This window comes from Onychostruthus taczanowskii, unplaced genomic scaffold, assembly GCF_017590055.1.
Source record: "Onychostruthus taczanowskii isolate IOZ18803 unplaced genomic scaffold, ASM1759005v1 scaffold3, whole genome shotgun sequence".
Lineage (NCBI taxonomy): Eukaryota > Metazoa > Chordata > Aves > Passeriformes > Passeridae > Onychostruthus > Onychostruthus taczanowskii.
In genome coordinates this window covers 21,997,465-22,023,260 of record NW_024500349.1, presented here as the reverse complement: position 1 = coordinate 22,023,260, position 25,796 = coordinate 21,997,465, and the positions used below count along the sequence as shown (strand labels likewise).

The 25,796-nt window shown below is 45.9% G+C and overlaps 1 protein-coding gene across 1 annotated transcript; it reads right to left on the bottom strand.

Annotated features, from left to right (window-relative positions):
• Nucleotides 1–351: 351 nt before the first annotated feature.
• On the bottom strand, nt 352–24,385 carry GARS1 (glycyl-tRNA synthetase 1). Its single transcript, XM_041408767.1, has 17 exons — nt 24,113–24,385; nt 20,680–20,781; nt 17,987–18,089; nt 16,801–16,942; nt 16,079–16,167; nt 14,652–14,728; nt 13,185–13,330; nt 12,474–12,623; nt 10,813–10,975; nt 9,691–9,855; nt 7,237–7,344; nt 6,776–6,921; nt 5,451–5,536; nt 4,858–4,967; nt 3,454–3,547; nt 1,998–2,188; nt 352–701 (listed from the first exon to the last, which is right to left on the bottom strand). Exons 1-17 carry the CDS (start codon nt 24,248–24,250, stop codon nt 576–578), a joined length of 2,136 nt encoding a protein of 711 aa, XP_041264701.1. The 5' UTR covers nt 24,251–24,385; the 3' UTR covers nt 352–575.
• Nucleotides 24,386–25,796: the final 1,411 nt, after the last annotated feature.

Sequence of the window (25,796 nt, the reverse complement as noted above, 5' to 3'; positions counted from 1 at the left end):
GCAAGAACTGGAACAGGATTTTCCACCCCTGCTCTGTTCTCCTGTGTGCAAACGCTCCCAATTCTGCAGAAATACAGGTATTAAACACCTGCAGCCAAAAATGGAGCACTGAACCCATCTCTTGAGGTGGCTGCTTGAACCACAGTGGAGAAGAGAGGACTGGCACCGGCATCACCCCTTCACAAACACAGCCCATGCACCCGGGACCACCTTCCAACAGAGGCCAGGGTGATCCAAACCCAGGTGAAATGTGCATGAACCTGTAACACCCACAGCCCTGAGGGCAAAAATGAGAGAAAAAAGGGGCATTTCTAAAGAAAGCACAAGGCTGCAGGAACAGAGAGGCAGGCATATACAATGGTGGTTTTATTTGTAACACCTTCAGCTCAGGCTGCAATTATTTCAGTTTTTAAAGTTAAATCTGATCAGCAATTGAGGAAGAGAAAAAAATACCCAAATATTCCCTGTGTGCACAAATAATGCAGCTTTGAATAATACATGGTAAGTTTATTTCATATTAACATGAACAGTAAAAAGTGGACATTTTGACAGGATTTTACTTCAGGTTCTTTTCTTTATTCCTCTATTGTGTCCTTTTTGCCAGTCTCTTGTCCCTCAAATTGTGGATACTTTGCCTCAACATCAGCCCAGGTGAGATAACCGTTGGCCAGGTCTCGGATGATGCCAGGAAGTTCAGAGATCTGCAGGAAAAGCCACAAAGACATAAGAAACACAAAGTCAACAAAATCAAGCTGGATATTTGGGGACATGGGCAATTTTTACATCAGCAATGGAACAGGTATAAAATATCTCCTGGAAGATAATTTCTGGGGAGAAAACCATTAATTAGGACATCTTAGATCAATCTGTTATTAGGGTGATCCAGGAGGGAAACAGTCAACCAAAGCAAGGTAATGTTGTGCTACAGTTTGGGAAGGGGAAAAAACCCCACTACACACATTCAAAAGATGCTGTAAGCCAGGATTCAGCTAGGCCCTACCTACTCTAAGACCAGCACCAAAGAAGCTGCAAGTTGCCTTTTCTTTGCTTCTCACAGCACACTGTCATGGTGCAAAGGATCATCCAGAAAGCTGAAAATTTGCAGAAATTGAAGGATAGAAAAATTTCATCTCTGCTGGTTGGCAGTGAGAGGTCACCCAGGTGACAGAGAGACAGAAGGGTGCCCTGAGGAACTGGCTCTGCCTGTTACAGCCAGCCAAACCCCAGCCTGCTCAGCACCCCAGGCACTGCAGGTGCTTCTGTGGAGCTGCAACTCAGCCTCACAGGTGAGCACCACCTCCTCCTGTGCTTGGGGTGAAGGCCAGAGAGAAAAGAACATCAGGGAGAAAAGAAAAACCTGAAAACCTCCCAAGACTGCAGATCCACAGCTCTGAGCAGAGGCAGAGCCCACCACAGGGAGGATTTTGCTATTCCAGTCTGCACTGCAGCCACACTGGCAGAGTGTGCTTAGGGCACACACAGCTTTGGGGCAGTGGTTCATCAGCTCCTGTGGTGCTGCACAGGCAACACCAGCTGCAAGGCAAACCCAGTGTTCTGCCTCTTGGTGCCTGTGGATTACAAGGAGCCCAGCCTTTGAAAGCCAGACACAACTCAGTCAATGTTTTAAAGCAGCAGCCTTCTCTTGAAAGAGCCACTCTGAAGAGCAGTGTAGCCAGCACAAGTCATGGCTTTCAGGTAAGATCAGCACCTCTGCATGCAAATAAAACAAAAGCTTCTGCTCACTTTATCAGCTGGGCCAGCATCTTCTGCCTGACCCAGATCTGTTCCTGGGGATTTCTCTCAACAGCTAAATTGCTACAGAACTGGAGGCAGCTCCCACAAGGATTAGTGACAGATCAGAATCAGCAGGGGATGTTGTCCTCAAGGCCAAAAGGAGCACCCTTGTCTGTGCCTTGAAGGCCTCTTCCAACCTGGTGATTCTGGGAATTCTGTGAGTTGTGCGAGTTCTGCGAGCTGTGTGAGTTGTCTGCGCTCACCTCGGCGCGGATCTGGCGCATGGAGTCGCGGTCGCGCAGCGTGGCCGTGTGCGGCGTGCGGTTGACGGTGTCGAAGTCGATGGTGATGCCGAAGGCCACGCCGATCTCGTCCGTGCGGGCGTAGCGCCGGCCGATGGAGCCCGCTGCGTCATCCACCTTGTGGGAGATCCCGTTCCTGGTCAGTGCTTCGGCTGCAGGGAACAGAGCAGGGATTGTCACACGGCCCCAGCACAGGCTCCCCGTACCCCTGATGCCTTAAACTTTAGCTTTTTTGTTTTTTAGATTCTGTACTGCCTTAGTGTGTGACTCTGAACTTTATATAAAGTGTCAGCAAATTCTCCTCGCAGTGTAGTCACACAAAACAATCCTTTTCTAGCCCCAGAAGCAAGGACACTGCTGCAGCTTTGGGCCCATATACAAACAACAGTGGATTGAGGAGAGCAATCCGGGAGGATGGGACTGCAAAACCTGAAGCTATAATTGGACAATTAACCTCAATATGGAAATGGACTAACACTTATAAAAGTATGAAAACTCATGACCCAGCATCCATCTTGGGTACATCCTGGCTGGAGCCACAGCCAGACTCTTGTGCTGCCCAAGGTCTATCCTTTAAAGGACTTTTAATAAATGCCTCCTTTATTCCTTTAACACTCTCTAGCCTCTGTTCCAGGTTAGCCTCTCTAGGCACCACCCCATGAGGCACCACCTGTCCTGGGTGCAAGCAGCACCTCAGAGCCCCAGTTTTACTCTGACAGAATACCCAGTGTTCCATTCCTTGTAGGACCACAGGGTCAAACCCACCCTGCTCTCCCAGCTCTCCACACTGCACCACAACTCTCCCCCCAAGTGCAAAGTCACCAAGTTTCTCCCCTTGTCATCAGTGCCATGACTCTGCTTTAACAGCAAACCCCAGGCTCAGTGTACAGGGCACATCCAGAACAGGGAGCCCAAGTCCCAGACAGAACTGATGCTGACAGCAAAAGGCACTGTCTGACATGCAATCCCTTCCTCTGCTCAGTTTTATGGCCCCTCTCTTTCCCCATGATGCCCACTACCAGTGGGCAGTTTGACAGAATGGTTGCAGGCTCAGCAGCTCTGGGACAGACTCAGTAAATTAGGTGGCCAATAAAAGCAAAGCAAACGTTAACAACAAAACAAAAACCCCCACTGCTCCAGCTTCTCCTAAGCAGTGGGAAAGATTTATTTTTGACACAAAAGGAAAAAAAGCAATGTCTTTTACACTCCAAACCAACACAGAGACAATCATGGTGGTGGGTTCTTTTGAGTATAGCTAAGAGTTTGATGGATACCCAAAGCTTGTGGATACTCAGCTGGTTCAGGTCAACAATTCTCCCTGTGCATTTTGGAGAGCCACATGATCCCAATGCTATTTTGAGAGCCCTCTCTTCCCAGTGCACAGCCCCATCAGCCCCAAAGTGCTTAACACACTTACATAATTCCTTGACAAAAGGCATGAATTCCTGATTCTGGCTCAGAGGAAGAACGGAGCACTTGAACGGTGCTACAACAGCTGGGAAGCTGAAGTACTGTGGAAATAAGGAAAAGCACAAGTCAATAAATACAATTTTAATGGTTGGATCAGACTCTTAGGAGGAGAGAATAAGCTCTGACTGAGGCTGGAGGCAGGGTGAGTGTTCCAAAGGAGTCTCTGGCCTACTCTAGGACATCAGGAGTGATATCTCACACCACTGAAGCAGGATTGGTTTTCTTCAGCCTCCATTCCCCCTTATCTCCTGACACCTACATGTTACCTCCCACCAGAATGGGTCTATTAGAGCCCTCCTAAAGAAATTTAACCTCATCTGAATTACAAAAAAATTAAGGGTGGAGGTGTCTTCCTAGGAGATTTAGTCCTAGCCACAGTCTAAACCAAACTTCCTGTTTGAGACTCCACACACATGGAGCATATACTGCAAAAAGGTTTTTAGAACCTTCACAGGCACCCTCACGAAAATAAAAATGTGCCAGAAGTGAGGGAAAAATAGTAAAATCTTTCCTGGAAATTAGCAATGTACAAAAGGGATGGAAACAATGCATGTGAGATGTACCACAATATAAAACAGCCCAGGCTATGTGGAAAGTAAATGGGTACTAGAAGGAAGGTAAATCCATTATTTTATACTTCAGGAGCAGTTTGGGATTCCAAGTCAGCTGTGTCCTAACTCTGGGCTCCTGAACCTTGTTCCCCCACTCATAAATGTACCACATCCTTTGGCACCCAGAGACACAAAGAAGCACTTTTATTATGTTATATTTCTTTTTTATGAACACACTGCAGGAGCCAGGAACAACGAGCAGGAAGCAGCACTAAGTTTCCAGCCAGCTTCTCATGTGCCACCAGCAATGGCACAGAGCACCACACCTGGGCACTGGCTGGAGGAAGCTCTGTCTGTAACACACAATTCCCTCTGGCCCCTGCTACAACAAAGCTTCAGGCCAAGGTTTTAGGGGTGTCCAGAACCAGAGAAGGCTGAATTTCACAGGGGACTGAGCAAACAGTCCATTGTTGCACAGGACTATGATTCCAGGAAAAGCAGCAGCAAGAAAGGAAATTAAACACTGAAGATATGCCTCTCTCTGAGCAATGGAACACTGTCAAGTGTGGATCCAGAGGAGGAATTTCTCACCCCCTAGCCAGGAATCCAGCGAGAGCCTCATGCACACATGAGCAGGATGCTCTCATGTAAAAATGACACGTACTCTGGCAAAACCAGCAGTGCCACACCCCAGCTGGGCTTTCCCATCTCTACTGGGATTGTGCAGTGCTCTTTTAGCCCTCTCCCTGGATGTCAGGGGAGGGCAGGTGCCTGCACTGGCCCAGCCTCAGGGCACTCACCGTTCTCTGCTCGTCTCCTTCCCGGATGCGGAATGTGTGCTCGAACACTGTGTACATGATCCTTCCAATGCCAAACGAGGGCTCAATGACATTTGGGATGATTTCTTCCACTGGAACACAAAATAACACACATCACCATTAAAAACGTGTTTAGACACAAGAAAAAGATGTGGCTGCTGATGCTGTCCTCCTGCTCAGAAGTTTTGGTTATGTACAGATGAGTACATGGAATAAAAGATTAAACACTTCTGCTCTAAACACAAATACCTGAAATACAGACTTGGAATTAACTCATGTACAGGACATATTTAGGCTGTCAAAAACAACTCAGGGCCCTTTCTCTGGCTTCTCTGAGGAACTAAACCCATGCATTTTGGAAAGTTTCTTTCTAGACCCTTTCCTGTATCAGGACAAAAGCTCTGTGGAGATGCAGTCACTGACTTTCCAAAAGCTTTCTTTCTCTTAAATTTCAAGGCAATTACATTTGGCATTTTTCCTATGCTGTGTTAAATATAAACAGGACAATGCTACCAATAAAGCTCATACTCGAAGTGTATCCTGATGATGATCAAACAACAAAGAATCAAATTTACCATGTAATGTTTTCTGAAATCTCTTCACAGTAACCATGTCCTTTGTTAATAGAAAAGTTTTCCCTTCAGTTTCAACAGTGAATTCCCTGCGAAGGAAAAAGAAGTAATTTAAAAGCCACAGCAATAAAAAAACAAGGTTTATTTCCTTAATTGCATCACTTGGTTGACTCTGAGAGTGGGATGACAGAAGCCAGGGAAAACCCCAGAGACGAAAGAAACATGTAACATACCCATTAAAAAAATTTTGCATTAATAATAAAATTACTACATGTACATTAAAAGCAACCATTTTCATAATCACAATGAACTTGAACTTTGCTGTGGTTAACAGCCTGAAGCAAAGTCAATTGGGAAATTCTCAGGATGAAGCCTACACATCAAAAAGGAAAAGGGAGGCACACAAAGCAGGCACTGGACTATCAGTAAAACCAGGGATATTGATTGTAACTCATCTACTGAACTATTTCAGGGAGATTCTGGATGGACTAAGTTTCTTCTCTGCAATAATTTCTCTGCCCATTTTGAGTGCTACTGTTTTTTTCTACACTTTTTCATAGAGATGTGAAAGACTTTTCTACACATTTTCTGCACTTCTTCACAGAGATGTGAAAGAAATACATTTTAGCTCAGGGGAAGAAAGAAAGATGTAAGTGTTAGCATTCTGTAATGTATTCATTTATCCTACACCTTGCACCATTTCAAGCAGGTAATTAAGTTTGGTTTTGTTGGGTTTTTTTTTTGTTACTGCACCATTAGCTTTCCCCTAACACAGCTGTTGGCCTGCTTCAGCCAAATCTGACAACTGTAAAGACTTCTCATATTTTCAGTTGTTAGGAAGGCAGGTCAAAGAAAATCATACAAATTCCTGCCACAGTAAATCAAAGGCTGTAACAGGTCCTAAAGCAGCTCACTAAACACTGGAGGATACTCAGGCAAGTTTTGCTTCTCATTTAACTATTTTGTTCCATAGGCCACAGAATTATTTCATTAATTTTTACAGTTTTAAGTCAGTCCTGGTCCACTCTCAAACCAGAGTGGGGAAGCTGATAAAAAATTCCCATTTCACTGTACTCTTTCTCTTCTGGGATGATCCTACTAAAGCCAGCAGCTCATTCCCACACAGACAAACAAATATTTCTGTGCATACACCCAGAGATATGTTGGATGGGTGACCAGCAATGCCTGGTGAGAGCACTCAAACATCTCAGATGACCCACACAGCCTGCTTTCACAAGGAAACTGGTTTCAGGTGGCTCAAATAAATGCAGCAGCCCCTTGGGGCCCACATCAGGGTGTCAGAGGAAGGTACCACACACAGAGCTCACCCTTTCTCGTTGAGCAGCTGCTCCATCTCGCTGATGTAGCACTCATCACACATGGAAAGGTATTCCATCACCACCTTGGCATCCTTCTTGTAAGCTTTGCCAATGGCTCCCTTATTTGCCTCAAACTGAACAATGTTGACTGTTCTGTACAAGGCAGTTAAGGAGCTTGTGAGGACAGAAAGCAGGGCCTGGTTCCTTCATTATGTCAAAGTTAATTGCTACACAAAACAAAGACATCTCCTCCACTACTGGATGAAGGAACTTCCCTCCAAGAGAGGAAGGGAGTAACAGATTCTCAATTCTTTCCAGGTCACTTCCCAAAGTCATGCTGGCCTGTAGTTGTAGGTTTCCCTGTTAAATATACAGATGTGACTTGAAATAGAGCTGTGCAGATCTCCAAGACATCTCCCTGTCCAATCCCTTGCCACTTGAGGAGAGGCTGGTTTATTCTGAAAGGATATGGGTTCTTTGAGATGCTTCTCAGCTATGAGAGGAACTTTGGTGGCACGGGCATGGCAGGAAAGGTCATAGCAGGAACGATCAGCACAGCCAACGATCTCAATCCAACCCTGAAAAAACAAAACTGGAAGCTTTCACCAACTCACTTTTTTGTCCACTTAACCATCAAATATGTTTATTCACCCTTAAGCCCTCCCTGCTCCCATGACTGTTTTTTCTACATAATTAGCTCTGTTACAATAAGCAGCCCTCCCTCACCAGTTGCTCCCTCATTTGAGTGATTCCATTTGTTTCCAGAGGAAACAATCAGTCATCTACCCAGTGCCTGTGTTCAGGGCCAGCTTTTCCACATGGCTTGGCAGAGCACAGCCCTGTGCCAACAGCTCAGGCTGGGGCCAGAGCACACAGCCCTATCACTCACATGCCACAGGCACACAAGGCATCATGTCCCCAGGGCTCTGCTTGGCCATGGGACACACAGCAGGCAATCAACCACACTGGAATGGCCAAAAGCCTGGCTTAGGAGCTTCTACAACACAGATCACATGCAAGGGAAGCTCTTAATTCAGTATTTCAGCATGTATGGCAAGGAGGAATCTCAGAACACCAGTCACACTGGATTGGTGAAGCAGCAAATACAACCTTCCTCTGGATTTCCCAACAGACAATTCCATGTAAGACAAGGCTCAGCAGCTGCTTCCCACTCACTGTCACATCAGTGTAGGATGTACAGGCAGCCAGATGTGTGGTTTTCCAGATGCAGTAATATAGCAGGGTGTCAGAAAAGGTGTGTCAACAGAAAAAATCCCTGTGCTTGACAGTCGTGGTGTTTCAGGGTATTCTGGAGGATTTTTACAGAAATTGGGCTATTAGGGTGTTACAGCCACTTCTCAGAAAACACAGAATACAGGTTTATGTGATTGTTCAACATGGAGAAGAGAAAGCTCTCCCAGTGCCTAAAGGGGCTCCAAGAACTGGAGAGAGACTTTGGACAAGGGCATGGAGTGACAGCACAAGTGGGAATGGCTCTAAACTGAAAGATGGCAGGTTTAGATTACACATTAATAAGAAATTCTTCCCTGTGACAGTGGTGAGGCCCTGGCACAGGGTGCCCAGAGAAGCTGTGGCTGCCTCATCCCTGGAAGTCTTCAAAGCCAGGTTGGATGGAGCTTGGAGCAACCTGGGATAGTGGAAGGTTTCCCTGCCCATGGGAACTGGGTTGGATTTTTAAAATCCCTTAACCCACACCATTGTGTGCAGTAAATTTATAGAATGGATTTTAAGCTGCTCAGACCACTTCCCTTCTTACAACTGAGCACTGCAAGCTGATACAAACATTTTTGGTCAGTTAAGTAACAAACCAAAGCATGGTTCAGCTCCCAAGGTGCTCCTTTCACACCCCTGGGATTGCTGTGCTCACTCCTGGGTTAGGCTGTTGGACACCCTGCTCTGTTAACATTGTCCTGATCATCATGACAAGGCTTGCAAAGTTGAATAATCTTATTTACATGGTGTGGCCCACACCATGTCCAGTTTTGGGCTAGCTGGAAAGATAGGCTGTGAACTTGTGGAAGTCAGCTATGGACATTCAGAGGAAACCATTCCTTCAGGTCTTTTCTACATGAAGACAAATAACTCATTTGAGCTGCAGGAGGTTTGTTTTTTTCCTAATCTTCAGTTTGGTAAAATTTTACTGGCTGCTATTCCTCTAACGTGCTGTAATAAAACATCACTAGTGATGAGTCTAAATCCAACCAACAATACAGGGGGGAAAAAAAGGCACTCAACAAGGCTTGAATGAAAAAGCTCTTAATGACTCAGCAGGAAGATGATAACAAATCCTTGAGGAATTTTTCTTCCAGTACCAGCTGTCTGAACTGGCAGGAGTGAACTCATTTCTCACAGCATGGAAGAGGGAAAGGAAGAGCAAGCATTCAAGCAGGAAGCAATCTGCCCTGGAATAACACCTCCAGCAAAACAAATCCTTCCCCACTGCCTTTACAGAGGTTACAGTCTTTGGAAAGCACCAGGACTCAGTTCCCTTTAACTCCAGATGAAATTTGACCAGTGAAGTGTCCCCAGGCTACTCCAGGCTACAGCACAAGAGCCTGGACCTACCAAAGCAGCATGAACAGTTCAGAAACTTTGTGCAAGGAGCTGAGCTGCCCCTTGGTCATGGATTCAGAATATTTCAACTGCACTACGTGTGTTCAGACCAACATGGAGCTCGACAGACACATCAGACCCACAGCTACCAAAGCAGCATGAACAGTTCAGAAACTTTGTGCAAGGAGCTGAGCTGCCCCTTGGCCATGGATTCAGAGTATTTCAACTGCACTATGTGTGTTCAACATGGAGCCGGACAGACACATCAGACCCACAGTCCTAACTTTAAAAAGCCAGAAATAAACCAGATCTGACAGGGGGAACTTGCTGTTTGCACTTTGCCCACTTACATAGGAGGTTTTGGACTCTGCATCCCAGCAGTCACAGGCATAATGAGCCATCTCATTCTCCATGTGCTGTCGGAAGCGCAGCTTCTCCGGGGAAACGCCGACCTTGGTGAGGAAGAGGTAGATTCTGCCGATGAAGTAACCGAGAACAGAGTTATTGATCACACCCTGCAGGGAGAAAAAGCAGGAAGAAAACACCCACGTGAGTTCCTAAGGAAGCAAAGTCATGATTTGTTGAACTTCTGCAGGCAACCTGACATGTTACAGATAGAATTTGTGGTTAAGTTCTGTCTCCCCTGAAGCTGTTACAGCTCTTCAAATTCACCTTGTGCCATTAGCACCATCTCCATCTGATCAAACAGTGAGTTACTGTCACTCCAGGACTCATCACCCACTGGCTCTGAGGATCACCAACTTGTAAATACCCCACTGTATGCAGCAGTGCAGTCACTGGCATCACAACAGCTGCAACACAACAGAGGGGTGGTGTTCTTTTTATTTTTTTGGCTCTTGTTTTTGGGATTTTTTTGCTTTGTTTATGTTTTTTAAAGGCAGTGTTTTGGTGGTTTTTCGGGATTTTTTTACATTTGTAGGTTGGAGGAAATGGGATGGAGGAGGTTGATAAATCAACTCATTCATCACTAGATTAATCAGGTAGTGATTCACCTAATTATGCAAGCCACATACTCATGAGGGTCAGCAGCTGAATACGAGATTCCCAGGTACTGCTTGTATTAATATTCCTTACTGCCCCTCTTCACTAGCTAAATGTGAAGTTTAGCTTATACCCCTATCCCAGCACCACCTGCACTCTTCTGGTAGCAAGGGCCAGGCCTAGATCTCAGTCCCACTGATTCACTGAAGAGAAACTACTCATAAATCTGGGAGCAAACCCCAGCTGGCACCAACACAACACAAACTTTGTGTAGGCCCAGTGCAGGGAGCTCATCCATGCGCTCAGTCTTGGATTCAGAATATTCCAACTGCACTACATGTGTTCAGACCTACACAGGACTGGACAGACCCATCAGTCAGAGCCCTAATTTTAAAAAGCCAGTTTGTAACTTAGCCCTGAGAGCAATATTGCAAGGAGCAAGCTGGGTGAGCCTGCAGGGGGAAGGTTACCTGCTGGACAGCGTCTCCCAGCCGCATGACGTGCGCAGACTGCCCGCTGACCTGGGCCTTGGCCGAGTACAGGAGGATGTTGAGATCTGCCACGTTCTGAAACTTGGGGTGGTTTTTCTCACTGGGGTCCACAAAGTGCTCAATTTCTGCCATGGTGAATTCCCTGGCGAAATCAAAATAAATACACACATATTAAATATTGTATGCATTAGACCCTAATAAACCATTGTGCTTCAGCTTCTCACAGCAAGCCAGTAATTTAAAATCCTGCAGACCCAGCCAAGACAATGGGCAGAGTGGAACATGAACCAGTCTCATCACTGGATTTAGTTTCATCTTCAAATTCTTAACAAAACTTTCTACAAATTCATCTAGAGCTCTCCAGGGCATGGTTAACAACACTGTGAATCAGAGCAGAGAACACCACCCTTGGAAGTACTTCCAGAAGTTCCCTACAGTTTTTCCAGACTGCTGTGATGCCCATATTAGAAGCAGCTGTTCTTTAGAGGGTCTGCTGATTAAATCAGTAGCTTTAACTCATGTCAGAGGTGCCAAAAATAACCAGGTGAGGTGGTAATTTCCTGAAGATAATGATACTGCTGCACACAGCAATGGTATGAATTCTGTTTTAAGAACTTGTCTTTAATGTATCTTTACTCAGAGATTGATTCTGAGCCTTCTTGCTTGAAATAATTTTCCACTGAATTAGCTCGTTATCAACAACCTTTAAAAAAGCTCTAGGTAATCATTAACTGTAAATCACAGCCATCAGGGTGTAATTTGCTGTGATTGCATAATAACAGTCTCCAATAAATGTGCCACAAGCATATCATTTATATTTGACTGAAGATGATTTCAGTGAGAGAAGTTCTCATTTCCAGATGAGCAAAACAGAACAGGAGGACTGAGGAAATTCCTGAGTTCCTTCTGTGCTAAGGATGCCACGGCCTCTCAGTGACATTTATGGCACCACAAAATAATCAATTACCAAGTTTACAACATGTACTGTGCATGGGAGCCCTTGTTCCAAATTATATGGAAGAGACTTCCAATTAGGATAGATCAGTTTAAATACAGAGATTATCTCTAGTGAAAGGCAATAATCACTTTTATCCAGAGACAGAACTGCAAGTAATTCCCAATAACCCTGAGCTTTCCAGCTTGACTGATCTTGCCACACAAACACTGGTCCTGAGTCAGGTTATCTCCCAACTTCCTCTCTGGAGCAAGCTGTAGAACTGCAGAATCTGCAGGACTGAGACAAGGAAATATTGCTGCAAGGTCAAGCACGTTTTGATTTCAGTTTCAAAGCAAATTGCACAAACATAATTAAACAAGCAAAGCCCTGTAGAGAACACAGCTACCCTGGACATGATTCTTTTAGACTACGATGGAAGCTAAATTCTGTCAATGAAACTGAGTTTATCTCTAATACAACAACTATTTCAGAGATTCTATTTCTCACAAGCCAATCTTAGAATTCTGTACTTAAAACCTAAACTGTGAATTCATCTGTAGAGCCTGAGGCTCACCAGGCACAAAATCAGGATTCCTCTGGGAGAAAGCACTGAAGTGAAACAATGCTGCACAAAGCCTGGAACCAAAGGAAGATGCTCCCTGCTCCCAGGTGCCCTCCTGCTGAAAGAGGAAGTTGGCAGTACCTCACTCTGATAAGGCCGGAGCGGGGTGAGATTTCATTCCTGAAGGAATTTCCAATCTGGGCAGCAGCAAAAGGCAATTTGCCTTGGTTAAACTCCAGCAGACGTTTGAAGTTGAGGAATATTCCCTGTGCAGTTTCTGGCCTCAGATAGCTGAAAAGAGATGGAGGAGAGGAAAAATCAGGAAGATTTAAGGGTGAGGAAAGCAGGGAGAAAGCCACAATTGTTACAAAACTCACAGGTGAAAGTTTTTCTCTTGAGACTTTTAATTCCAGACAAAAAAAACCCCAACAATTAAGCATGGAAAAAACTGAAGGGGGAGAAAACTTCACCTCCTGGTATCCTGAAGGGGGAGAAAACTTCACCTCCTGGTATCCTGAAGGGGGAGAAAACTTCACCTCCTGGTATCCTGAAGTAGATTTTCTACAGCCATGAAGTCATTGAAAACTGGAGAGCAGCATTAACTGGCTTTATGAAAACTACTTCAACCAGCAAGGGGACAGGTGGGATCTGTATTTTGGGTGCTTTAAGTATTTTCATGATTCTCCAACAGCCCCTCCTTTCTCCTGCCTTTCTCTAAGACTCCAAGGAATGCTAACCTGCTACAGGAGGCTGGGACTGAGAGGCAGGGGAAGGCTACTCCAGAGATTTCATTTTTATTCCAAATCATCTCTAAAGCAAGGAGAGTGTGAGCAGAATGAAATTAGCACCTACCCAGGCATATTTCCTCCAGGCCCAATGGAGGTCTTGAACATCAGATTGAAAGAAACAGGAGGGGACAGGTCATTCCCAGTGACAGGGGACTTCACATTGTAGTTCACAAAGAGATCTGCAAGCTCTTGCTGGCCATAATTGTCCAACTAATACCAAAACACAAGAGAATTATTTTAATTACTAGACAAGATAACAGGAATGAATGTCCTCTTTATCTTTTACTGAGTGTGATCTACAGCTCTGAATCACCTGCCCAAAATATTCCCTTCTAACCTAAATTTTCAAGCAAGCTGAAGTTTGAACCAGTGATAGAAGAATACACTTTGCACATTTGCAAACCCATTTTAGTAATAGGTCTGGGATTTAGTCATACCACAGGATGTCTGAGCTTAAGAGTGGGTGTAAAGCACAAGAAAAGTCATTGGGACTGCACCACCACCCACCAGAACAGATCTTTTTGAACAGATTCAGCTAAAACACGGGGAGCTCTGTGTTGGGAGCAAAAAAAATACAGCAATGAGAGAAAAGAAAGATAAAATTTCTGCAGGGCTTTGTTTGCATTCATTTCTTTTTCTTCTGCTGCTTGAAACACAATATTCAAGTTATGCATTAGATGCCCTTTCAGAGCTGTTCTGCATTTCTAGTTGTCATGATCTTACATATATCAGGAAAAAAAATCCAAAAACAGGAAATAAAAATACTCTATTATATTAATAGAGATATTTCCCTAAAGGATGGTCAAAGTTCAGTGTTGTAGTGTGGAAAACCTAATGATAGCTGCTCAATGATGCAAAACACTGACAAAAAAAGTTTCTCTTTCTGGAAGGAAACATTCATTCAATGCATGGCTTTGGAAGCATTTATCCTAGAAGTCATGAGAACAAATATTAAAAACAAAGAAAAACAAAAAAAAAGAAAAGGCAAATATTTGTACAGTTGTTCAGGAATGTCATATTGAACATCAACTATTCTCATGGTAAACACAGGAAAAGTCTTTGTGGGGTGCCAGAGACAGAGGAACAAACCTCCAGTGCTTCAAAGCACTGAGACAATTTCAGAACAAAGCAGATCAGTGCTGAGCTGACTCAAGGAAACCCTGACAAAACTTGTGAACCATCTCTGTTCCTTTGTATGACAATCCCACAGAAGAGATTGACAAATGTAAAAGCTTTTTGCCAGGGTATCAAGTGAAACAGAGCAGACCAACTCCAAAACTGAGCTTCAGCCCTACCAACCCAACAGTCAAGAGATTCATTAATACAACAGCAGAAACTCTCCAAAACAGTCAGGGAGATGTGATTCACCAGCAAGCTCAGAGTATTTGTTAACAATTAAATTTTCTGCATTTGAGAGGATCTCTGGGGTAAAGACTTCTGAGCACCTTCAGGAACAGAAAAGGGCCACTGCCTCTGGACTCTATCACACACTCCTCTCTCTGAAGCAGCCACCTCCCTGAGCAGCACCCACCTGTGTTAGAACATTTTCCATTTCTGCCTTTTTCTCTGCTGTGCACTTCTTGTCAGACATCAGTTTCTGCAGGTGAGCTGGAAGAAAAGTTGGTCATGAGTTTAGATTGTATCTCCATCACTGACCCTAGTATGAAGCAGCTCAGGAGGATCCCCCAGCATGAGTTAAGTGATGTCCACAGCTTGTCCTGACAGTGTTCACCAGGGTAATTGCAGTCATGTCCTCAGGGCAGTGGTGACCTACAGTTCACTGTACTGGTGTGCCACAGGGAAAACAACACATCCTTATCCAGCTCCTTTCCAATATTATGTCTCTAAACCCAAGCAGTCCTTTGTAGTCCTTTTTTTGCTTTCTGTTATACAGACTAGAAATTAAATGTCTGATCCAAAGCAGCAAGGCTGTTTTTGTTCTTAGAGGCAGGTCCAAAGCTGGTACAGTGGGGCTGGACTGCATTTCACATTACAGCACAACATCCTCCCTGACACACAAAGGCACAAAGTGATGCCAAGACTTCCCACTCTTGTTTGAAAAAAGCAATTTGACTTTTTAGTCAGTAACAGCTTCGTTTGGCAGTAACAGCAGGTGGCTGTTCACAGGGAGGGGATGCACAACACAGGGACACACTTGTTTGATGAGGCTCAGCAAAGGAGGCAGAGGTTGGATGGGCTTCTTCCGAGGTTTTTTTTGGGTTTTTTTGACAAAAGAAATTCTTAATGAGTATCATGAAAACTACTTTAATGCCAATATAAATTGTTCTGCATACTTGAATTTAAAGGAAAAGGTTCAAAAACCAAAGAGCAAAACTCACTTAGGCAGAGTGGAACAATCCTTCCATTCACAGTGGAGCTGTAACTGAGAAAGTTTTCAAACAGGCTTCTTATTTCTGAGATTCCTTCCTGGGACTTTCTTGGTTTGTTTTTCCAAACGGATTTTAATAAGCAGGAAGAAGTGTGAGGATTTTCCAAATCACAGAAATGCCTGAAGTCTATTTCTAAGGTACACATGAAAGTCATCCATTGCCATGTAACTGACCTTTCACAGGAAAAACATACTCTGACCCCTCACAGCATCAATCAGTTGTTTCTCAGTACTTAAGAAAGCAACTGAAATTCAAGAAAACTAAGACCAGAATGCACTGGAGTACTAGAATCTTGTTTTATAGGGAATCCTTGGCTTAGACAACACAGTCATCTTACATAGCCTGATGACAATGGGTTTTATAAAAAGGGACACAACTGTGTTTTCACCAGAGATCCTGAACCTCACTTAAGACACAAACAGAACCTATGGGATTTTTGGTATGGTATGATTAATTACTGCAAACACAAGTACGAAAGCCTGGCTGCACCCTGAGAAAGAGTCTATTTCCAGTGCTTGTACCACTGCAAGAAATCCCCAGACCCACCTAGCTTGGAACAAAATCAAACCTTTTAAGAGATGATCAGCACGAAAACATTCCCCGTTTTTCACATCTTTCACCATGAAGTCAGCAAACTTATCTACGTGGCCAGAAGTCCTAGAAGAGATGACACAAAACAAGGAATGTGACAGCTGCCACCAGACAGCCCCAGGTCTGTGTGATCCCAGTGGACAGACCTTTATCAAACTGAAATCCTTCAAAAACTGCAGGCTCACTCCTGCTTCAGATTACAGAGTCATGTTAAGCAGCACCACACCTCAGAAAATATGATCTGTGGGAAGGATCAATGCATCTAAACCTTAAAATGTGTCACAAAGATGCCTTCAGAACTGCATCATGATCGAAACTAGACATAGCTGCAGTAGTAAGGAGTAACCAGTAATTCAGGTGGAGATATTCCCAGTATTTTATATCTCAGCTGCATGAAAGTTTCTGCCCTTTTCCTTGTCTTCTTAATCTTTTAGAAAAAAGAATAATGATAATTTCTTACCTAATGGGACTGCTAGGAACTTCAAATCTGAATGTCACTTCATTCCCTGACTTAGAGAACAACAGCTTCTCACACTGACCTGTGCACTGGTACCTAATTATGGTACGAAACTGGGTGACCCAGACTCAAGATCCCTATGGGTAATTTTACAGAATGCTGTAAATGTGTGTTTTGACCAGAAATTACATGCTGCAGGTAAAAACAAAAAAAACCAAAAAAACATAGAAACCCATATTTACTTTAGAACCGGCTCAGGTGTGAGCATGGTGCAGTCAATCTCCAGGATTTGCTCTTCCTGAATAAAGTGATGTCTCCATGCTTGGATGATGTTGTTCTTCAAAGCACACCCAACAGGCCCAAAGTCATACAGACCACTGACTCCTGCAAAGAGGAAAAGGTAAAAGAGAAGTGTGAGATTGCACAAAGCTGCACTGTTTGGAGATGTCTTCCCTTCTCTGCATTTCCATTAACTGGTTTCATTTTATGAGCATGAAGCACAGTTCAGCTGCAGAGCACTGAGCCATCAGGTAGTGACAGAATCTAAAACTGATAAACTCCTGCAACCATCAACTCTAAAAACCACATTTCCTCCACCAATGGATTCTGTTTTGTGGAAAATTTTGTGGGAGCAATCTGTGTGAAGGAGGAATCTGAATACAGAAGAAGTGACCGTGCACGAGCTGAAGCAGTGTTATTGTCAGTAATAAGTAACACATATCTGCAAATCACCAGTGTGGCTGCAAAGACTTTTTAAAAAGCCAATAAAACAACTCAGAGTGTTTAATTTGGTATCTAAGGTGAAAGAGCAGTAACCACAGAGGCACTGTGCTGCCTCCTGAGATGCTCATATCAGCCATCTGAAGAGGTTTACAGCCACATTTATTCACCTGTGCCATAAAGTTCATTGGCAAAGTTCACTGAGGGAACAGGTTCTAAAGTTCACAGTGGGTTTGAGCATTATTGGTCTCCTTGTGGGCCATTCACTTAAAAGCTGGACTCCATGATCCTTGTGGGTCCCTTCCAGCTCAGAATATTCTGGGATTAATTTGCCAAGAGAAGCTCAGGTACAGATGAATGGTTATAAATAAGCTGGTGATCTCCTTAAGCCCCAAACACCCTACCCTCAGCAAAGAAGCCATCTTCTACCAATGTAATCCTCAGGACATGCATCCTAAAGTCCACTCATTTCCATTCAGAGACCACAAGACAAAAATTGAGCCCCATCCCAATCAAACACTTCAGGAAGGGGGAATTTTTGAAAGGTTTACAGACTCAAGCAGGAAAATTTAAAGCAAACTTAAAAAAAAGAAAAAATCTTGTATGCCACATTAACATAGCATTGCTAGAGTGCAGCACTTCACCCAGCCAGAAAAACCAGAAAATTAGTCTAAAGGGATTAAAATGTACATTTCTTCAAACCCATACCTCCATAAATAGAAAAGGCTTGGTCATAGAAAAACCTCCTTTTGAGAGTGTCTTCCATCTTAACTCTGTCCACGATGTCATCTTTGGGCTGTAAGGCCAGCTCCTGTAAGTCAGGCAAAACAAAATCAGTTAATAGCTCCTGATTCTGGTAGGAGGAGAAATCCTCTTCACTCACACTGTGAGTCAAAAGTCTGCAAAGATCACTTTGAAGGAAAGGTATCCTGTCAACGTCCTCATTTTCCAAAGAGGACTCTTCCTACTGAGATTCAAGTGCCCAATTATGAACATCCTTGTCTGAATGCAGCATCATTTCAGACACTTGAGATGGACTCATGACCTAACTTTCCCTGAGTGAGTTATCCTCAGCTTTCTTCACAATCACTGCAAAAAAATGCAAATTTCCAAACCAATTCTGACCTTCTTTCCTCTCCTATGAAAAGAGCTTTAAGTGACCATCTCAGACTGCACACATCCAACTCTTGGCATACATAAACCTTTCAGTAAGGTGTTCCTCACATGAAAGAATTTTGACTATGAAGATTACAAGCACCATCAACCTTGTGCTCTGCCAAAGGGATGATTTTAGGTATTTGTGCATGGAAAATCTATTTGTAAATTTTTTTTCAGCACTCAGAAAACTTGGAGTGCCTTAATGCCCTGACAAGATACTATGACAATGTTTAAGAGCAGACTCACTACTTTATCTGAAAACCTGTGATTTTTGCAAAATAATCCATTAGTGAGGTCAACAGACTTCAAGGATTTCCCTTAAGGCAGCTGTTTTGATCATTAAGGCAGAGTTAAGCCCAGAAGTTCAATAAATTCAGATCCCCTTAAGTGCCTCAGACTATCACTTGGAAAAGCCTTTGGGTAACAAAGTATTGTGTGTCCATGTATTTTCCCCTTTTCTATCAATAATGATAAATAAATGTGGTCAAATTTTAAAAGCACTGTACTCTGTGTACTCAGCTGCTCCACCCTGCTCAAAGCCTCAAATTCAGAGCTACTCTGACATCTTCAACTAGGAACCACAGGGCTTGAAAACCACCACTGCTGCCTTCCCCCAAAGGTGGCAGGCGGGACTGTGATCCTTGCTGGGAACAGCATCAGGAGAGAAACACTCCCAGTACTGGAGTGCTGCACTCCCAAGGGCAGATGCTGCATTTGCAAGGTCACCCTTGCACTGCCAGCCCACACAAATTGTGTAAGTGCTAAGAAACCTCCCCTCTGCATCCTACAGGCACCCTCCAACACAGAGGAGGGGCTCCCAGGGACACCAGAACTCCAAACCTGCCTGGTGACATCCACAGGGACACCAAGGACTCCAAACCTGCCTACTGACATCCATAGGGACACCAGAACTCCAAATCAGCCTGCTGGTATCCACAGGGACACCAGGACTCCAAACCTGCCTACTGACATCCACAGGGACACCAGGACCCCTCACCTGCTTGGTGACATCCACAGGGACACCAGGACCCCTCACCTGCTTGGTGACATCCACAGGGACACCAGGACCCCCTCACCTGCTTGGTGACATCCACAGGGACACCAGGACCCCTCACCTTCCTGCTGACATCCACAGGGACACCAGGACCCCTCACCTGCCTGCTGACATCCCCCCAAGCTTCTGAGGGTTGGTACACAAAACTGGGAAAACACCTGGATAGTATTTCCTGCAGGATGACCTAGTTATCAATGCAGGTTTCATGCAATGGTTTCAAAGCCCATCCCTGTGCTGAATACTCAGTAAAAATGACATTTTCTAGGGTTCAGTGTATGTAAACAGGCCAGACCTGGCAGAGAGCAGCACCTGTTCCATCCCACGTGACCCTGCAGGACAAACAGGGTCAATGGCTTTCAGTTCAGGTGAACTCACATTCTCACAGCCACAGAGCTGTAAGAAATGCTCTATTTACTCATTCATGTATTTATTTTTAAGAACACCACCCAGGCACAACCACAATCATGTTTACACGAAATAGAAATTAGAAAGAACATGGGTGAATCTGCACCAGTGACAGTTTTTAAGCTTTAAGAGTTTCTTTTTGTTGTTTCAGTCTGGGAAGTGGAGGGAAGCTCACAGGATAAGAAAGTGGATTTTACTTCTTTATGGATCTAAAGACAACAAACTTCAAGTTTCATCACTGAATTTGCACAAAGACTTCAGAGCTTGGCTCTACTGAAAAAAAAGGGATACAATTTCACCTCTAAGGCTGAGAATAACTACAGGTTATTTGAAACATCTACAAAAACTTTGTTACTGTAGCAAAATGGGGTGTTTCTAAATAAACGCATTCTATGACAGTCAGGGAATTTCAATGCATAAAGAATCTGAAAATTCACCACAGTGAACAGCATGTGCTCTCACTCTGCACAGAAAAAAATCTATACAGCAAACAAAGATTAGTGAATATACACTTAATTTCAGCTTTGATTATTGGGCAACCTGAACTCATATGTATATGTTTCCACAATGATTTAATGCTAACAGAAATTAGTGTAACAGGTAAAGAATGAAATTGCCACTAGCTGGAAACCTGTAAAAATTATTTCAGAAGTGATTCAGTCTAGCACCGAATCTAGGACTGAATTTGGACTGTTTAGATGAAACCTGCAATAAAGAATTAAGAAGAGATTTCAAGGCTTTTCAGACAAAACTGTGCAGCTCAGAATTTAATTTCCAGACTCACCTTTGCTTCTAGGACCCTCTTCCGAGCTTTGAGCTCTGCTACAGCTCTGTCTATGTCCACCTGGGGAGCTTTCTCTTCCTTCAGCTTCCTCACCAGCTCTCCCTAGGGAAAAAAGAACATTATAGATTCATTCTTTGCCACAGGTGAGATCTCTCTTTCTTCCAGCTCCCCTGGCAATCCAAAAGATTTCTGCCCAGCCTGCACACAGGTCTCCAGAGGCTGCAAGTGAGAAACACACTTTTAAGAGTTAGCAGAGTAGACTTCATTAGGGAAATCCAACCATGGCATACAACTGTTAATCACAGACCTGCTATTCAATCTCCATGTGGAATTATATTCCTCTATGTACATCACATTTCCACAAATTCTTGGTTTCTGTCTTTGAGGATGCACTAAGTGGATTCGCAGATGGTGAACACAGGCTTTGTGCTCTCCATCTCCTTCTAGAAGGCTTCTCTTCCTTCCACCCCTGCCCTTTTCTTCAAAGCTTATGACCATTTCAGACTGCTTTCCCTCTGTTCTACCTGATCAAAACTGACCACTAATAACACAAATGTTCAGAAGAAAGTCCCGCAGAAGACAGATATTTGAAGCCCAATGTATAAGCAAAGAAAACATTGCATTTTGAGTGAAAATTGTTGTAATTTTTAAAACCCGTTCTGTAACTCTGAGATAGAACAAAGTCAACAACAAAATAAAAATGCCCTTAATAAAAAAAACCCCAAAGCCTAAATATTTCAGAGCAGCAAAACCTGCAGTGGACTTACAGGAGGTCTTGACCTGAGTCAAACCACCCACCACCTTGTTACAATTCCACAGAGGTGTCTGTTCCCTGTGGGGATGATTCTCCCCTTTCAGCCCAGGGAAATCTCAATCCCTACACACCCAAAAGAGATCTTTTATGAACATTATCCCCAGCTGTCAAACCCAGCTTGCTCCTGGAGATAAATGAACTAAAAGTCTTCCTTTAAGTCCACTCTTCTTCACCAAAACCAACATCTAGCTTGAATTACTGCGGACAAAGGTGCTGGAGGAAAAAGCAAAGAGATGTCAAAGTTGCCCCAAGTGAGATGTTCTAAAAATGGGATACTCCAAGTAAAACTTTTTCTTGCACCTTGCATATCTTGAGGGGGGAAAAAAAACCCGAAAAAAACGCCCACAATCTGTAAAGATTACAACATTTCCACAATACCAATTTTTCTCCCTAAATTCTGAGCTTTGCTGACAAAAACATTACAGGTAACTGAGAAAGCAAAGAGAAGAGAATATACAGATTGCCATTCTGTAATCAGATTAGAAAAGATAAAAGTGCTCCAGAGACTGAGGGGTTCAAAAGCGCATTTTATTAATAAAAGGATGTCTCCAAGGACTGCATTAAAACACACACAATGAGAAGAAGGAAAAATAAGAATCCTGTCAGGATTAACCCCATCAGCTGCAGGAACAGAATAAATCTGCTCTTTCCTTCCTGTTAACTACTTAAACAAAAACGTGAAAGTTTCACTCTGGGGCTGAGGACTGCAACTGCCATTCCTGGGTAACGTGGCAGAGGGAGGGATCTGATCTGGTGTTTTTTTCTTTTAAAGTAGTAAGTCCAAATTGCCTTTGTTGAGCCAGGGGGGTCGGCAGTGGAAAAACATCAAGGCAGCAGCAAAGCAGCTCCTGCTGACTCAACAGAGCCCTCACCCTGCTCACTGCTGAGCATCCAAAAGCAGCACACAGCAACTCTTTGTCTTGACCTATAAGTGAGAGTGCTCAGACATACGCAAGGAGGAGGAAAAAAAAAAAAAAAACAGAACTGAAGCAAATAATTATGCCTGCTGACAGGACTCAATCTAATTAAAGCTCCGATCTCCAGCCCTGCCCAAGAGGAGGAGTGCACAGCAGCACTCGATGTGGCAAATTTTGCTGCAGCTTTGTCCCACAGACCAGCAAAGCAGGGAGGGATCCACCCCTGGATCACGGCAGCTTATTGCATCAGGCACTGCTGCAGGAAGATAGGCTGCTCCCTCTCCATAGGCTGAGTCCCTTAGGTTTAATTAAACCACTTCTCCTGGAGCTGCCAGACACAGACTCCTGCATCCAGAGGCATCAACCACCCCGATCTTTGATATCCCCTCCCTCTCCTCCTGTGCAAATATCTCCGGGAATTACTACAGCCAGTTGTACAACACAATATGTGTGGCCACAGCTGGACTATTGTTTATTTTTCCCTTGGTGTCCCACGCACCAGTTTCAACCCCTGAAAAGAAGGGGGGGTGCCTTGGTATTCACAGGCAAATGACAGCACCCAGGATTTTAAACTAAATAAATTGGCTGGTTCTGGAGATCAATGCTTTATTTACAAGCAGCTCCCTTGCCAAGGCATTATGCTGTACAGTGATTCATAATAAAAACTCACTGAAGTGCTGGCATAATTAGAGGGCCATAAATCCACTCATTTAATGGGGAAACACACGCACAAATCTGCGAATACAAGGGACACACGCCTAGCTCTGTGTGCAGCTAAGGAGAATAATATGGATTCAGCCACTTAAAGGAGGCACATGGGGCACACACAGGCACAGGTCTGGCAGGTGGGGAAGAGAGAAGGAACTCCACAAGGTCCATTACTGTGCACAGCCAGAGTGCCAAGATTTATTTAGGAAACAAAAAGACAACCAAATCCTTCTCAGGTAAGAAGGATGATGAAGGTAAAAGCAGGGAGATAGGAAGACAATGCGATGCAGCCCCAGCTAAAAGGACACATCACCCACCTAGATTAATCCGAATGATGAAATGGAAAACACGCAAAGGAATCACCATCCCTTACTGCATCAGGCAAATATGCAACTCCAAATGAACGTCATTCACCTCCGAAACCCGGCACAAACTCAGCTCTAAGGGGACAGCGCGGCGTGACCCCCAAGGGACGAGGGGGCTGTTTTCCAGGGAGACACGAGCAGGGGCCTAAGGCAGGGCACAGCGAGGGCCAGCCCGGGCACAGCCAGCCCGGGAGGGGACACCCAGGTAGGCTGACGCACAGATCCAGCCCTGCCAGGCAGCTCCGGCACCGCGACGAGGGCAAAGAGCCGTGAGGGGAAAGCCACACGCGGTTCCCTCCCGCACCGCCTGTGCCCGAGGGACCACCCCGCACCCGCGGACCGGGGCTGGGCAGGGACCCCGGGGACACCCATGGGGGACACTCATGGGGGACACAGATAGGGACACCCATGGGGACACAGATAGGGACACCCATGGGGACACCCGGGGGCCCCTCCAGGCCGCGCAGCGCCCGGAGCCGGAGCCGCCGCAGCGCCCGAAGGGGATGCGCCAAGACCCCTCCGCAGGGCGGGCAACCCCCGGGGGGGCCGGGGGCACCTCCCACAGCCCGCCCGACCCCCGGGTGACACCCCCGAGCCCCTCGGGCGGGGCGCGGGCCGGGCCGCGTTACCTGCTGCCGCACCGCGTTCCGGAGCGGCGCCAGCAGCGCCTCGGCCTGCGGGCCGTCCATGGCGGGGGGGGCGGCGGAGCGGAGCGGGCGGGCGAGGCGGCGCAGCAGGGCGGGCAGGACGCTACGGGGAAGCGGCATGAGGAGGAGGAGGAGGAGGAGGAGCGGGCGGAGAGGCGCCCGCCCCCCGCATGATGAAATCGCGGCCGGGGTAAAGCGCGGCGCGGGTGGAGCGCGGCACTTTCCGCACCGGGGCAGCGCCCGCAGATTCGGCACGGGGGCGCGCGCGGCCGGCAGGGGGCGCGCACACGCCGCGCCGCCAGTGCGCGCTCCCGCGCCCCCCCCCTTTCGCCGTGAGGGGAGTGTCGCGCCCCCGCGCGGCGGGAGCGGGGAAAGGAGGAACATGGCACCGGCCCGGGGGGGACACAGGGCACCCACAAAGTGCGGACACCCCTGTGCAGCCCCTCCGGCCCGCAAGACAGTTTGTGCATGGTGAAAAGGGCTACACGCTCCCGAATGGTCTGTCCCGCTCGCCCAGGTGACGCATGTCACCCCAAAAGTGTGGCTGTCTTTGGGGATGGGGACCCCCCACTGTCCCTGAGCACGCCCCCAGCCCCACAGCAGGGTTTGTGTGTGGTGGGAGTACCGCACCTCCCGTGGGGTGCGTGGGGTAGGGGGGTACCTGCTCCCCCTCAGGTGACACATGACAACCCCTGAAGTGTCACTGTGCCGGGGTGGGGGACACCCCATTGTCCCTGAGTATCCCCAGGCCCACACCAGGTCCCCCTGCATTGTGTGTGGGGCAGGGTGGTTCCTGTCCCCACCCTGGTGACATGTCACCCCCAGAAGTGTGGCTGTCCTTGGGGCTGGGGATACCCCGCTGTCCCTGAGCATCCCCACGGCCCCACACCAGGACACCGAGCACCCCCACCCTCTGCTCAGCGCCCCCTTGTCCCAGAGCCACATCCCGGCCGTGGGGCAGGGGACGAAGGGGGATGGCGGGGGGCTGAGGGCGCGATGATGTTGTTTTTCCGATCAGCTGCAGTACTTGAGCTCCAAAGGCTTTGTAGCTTTTGGGCTCGGCTCTGTTTTGCTTTGCGCTGATCCACGGCCGTGCCTGGCTGCCCGGGGGCTCTGCAGGGTGGGCTCCGGGCCGCGGGCAGGAGGCCAAGCCCTGCTCTCCCCGGTCTGGGGGGTCTTCCCTGGGAGCCAGGCCGAGCAAGCCCACGGCAGGCACAGGAGCACGGTGCCACAGGAGAACTTCCCATCCTCGGGAGTTAAACCCTCCGTGGAAGAGAATCCAAACACTGGTTATATAAAACAAAAAGCAAGGCAAATTAAAAAAAATAAATAAATATATATATATATATATTTCCCACACATGCTTTCCCCACTGCCCTCCTCCCCCTCACCCTCTCCCCTTCTCCCCCTCCCACTGTCAGAGCCGGGAGCATCGGCACTGATGCAATGTTGGCGTAATTGGAGTATTCAGGCTGCTATTTTGTACCTGTCTGTTTATTTGAGAGACAGCCTCAACCTCCTAATGAACGCGTCTGAATATTTATCTGCTGCTCCTGAATGGTGCATTTGTGTTTCAAATGCTTAACTGTTATTTTTATTTAGCTGCAAATTGCTGTTTTTATTTCAGTGGCGTACCTGCTTGGAAATTGCTCTAGCATGAGGTTAA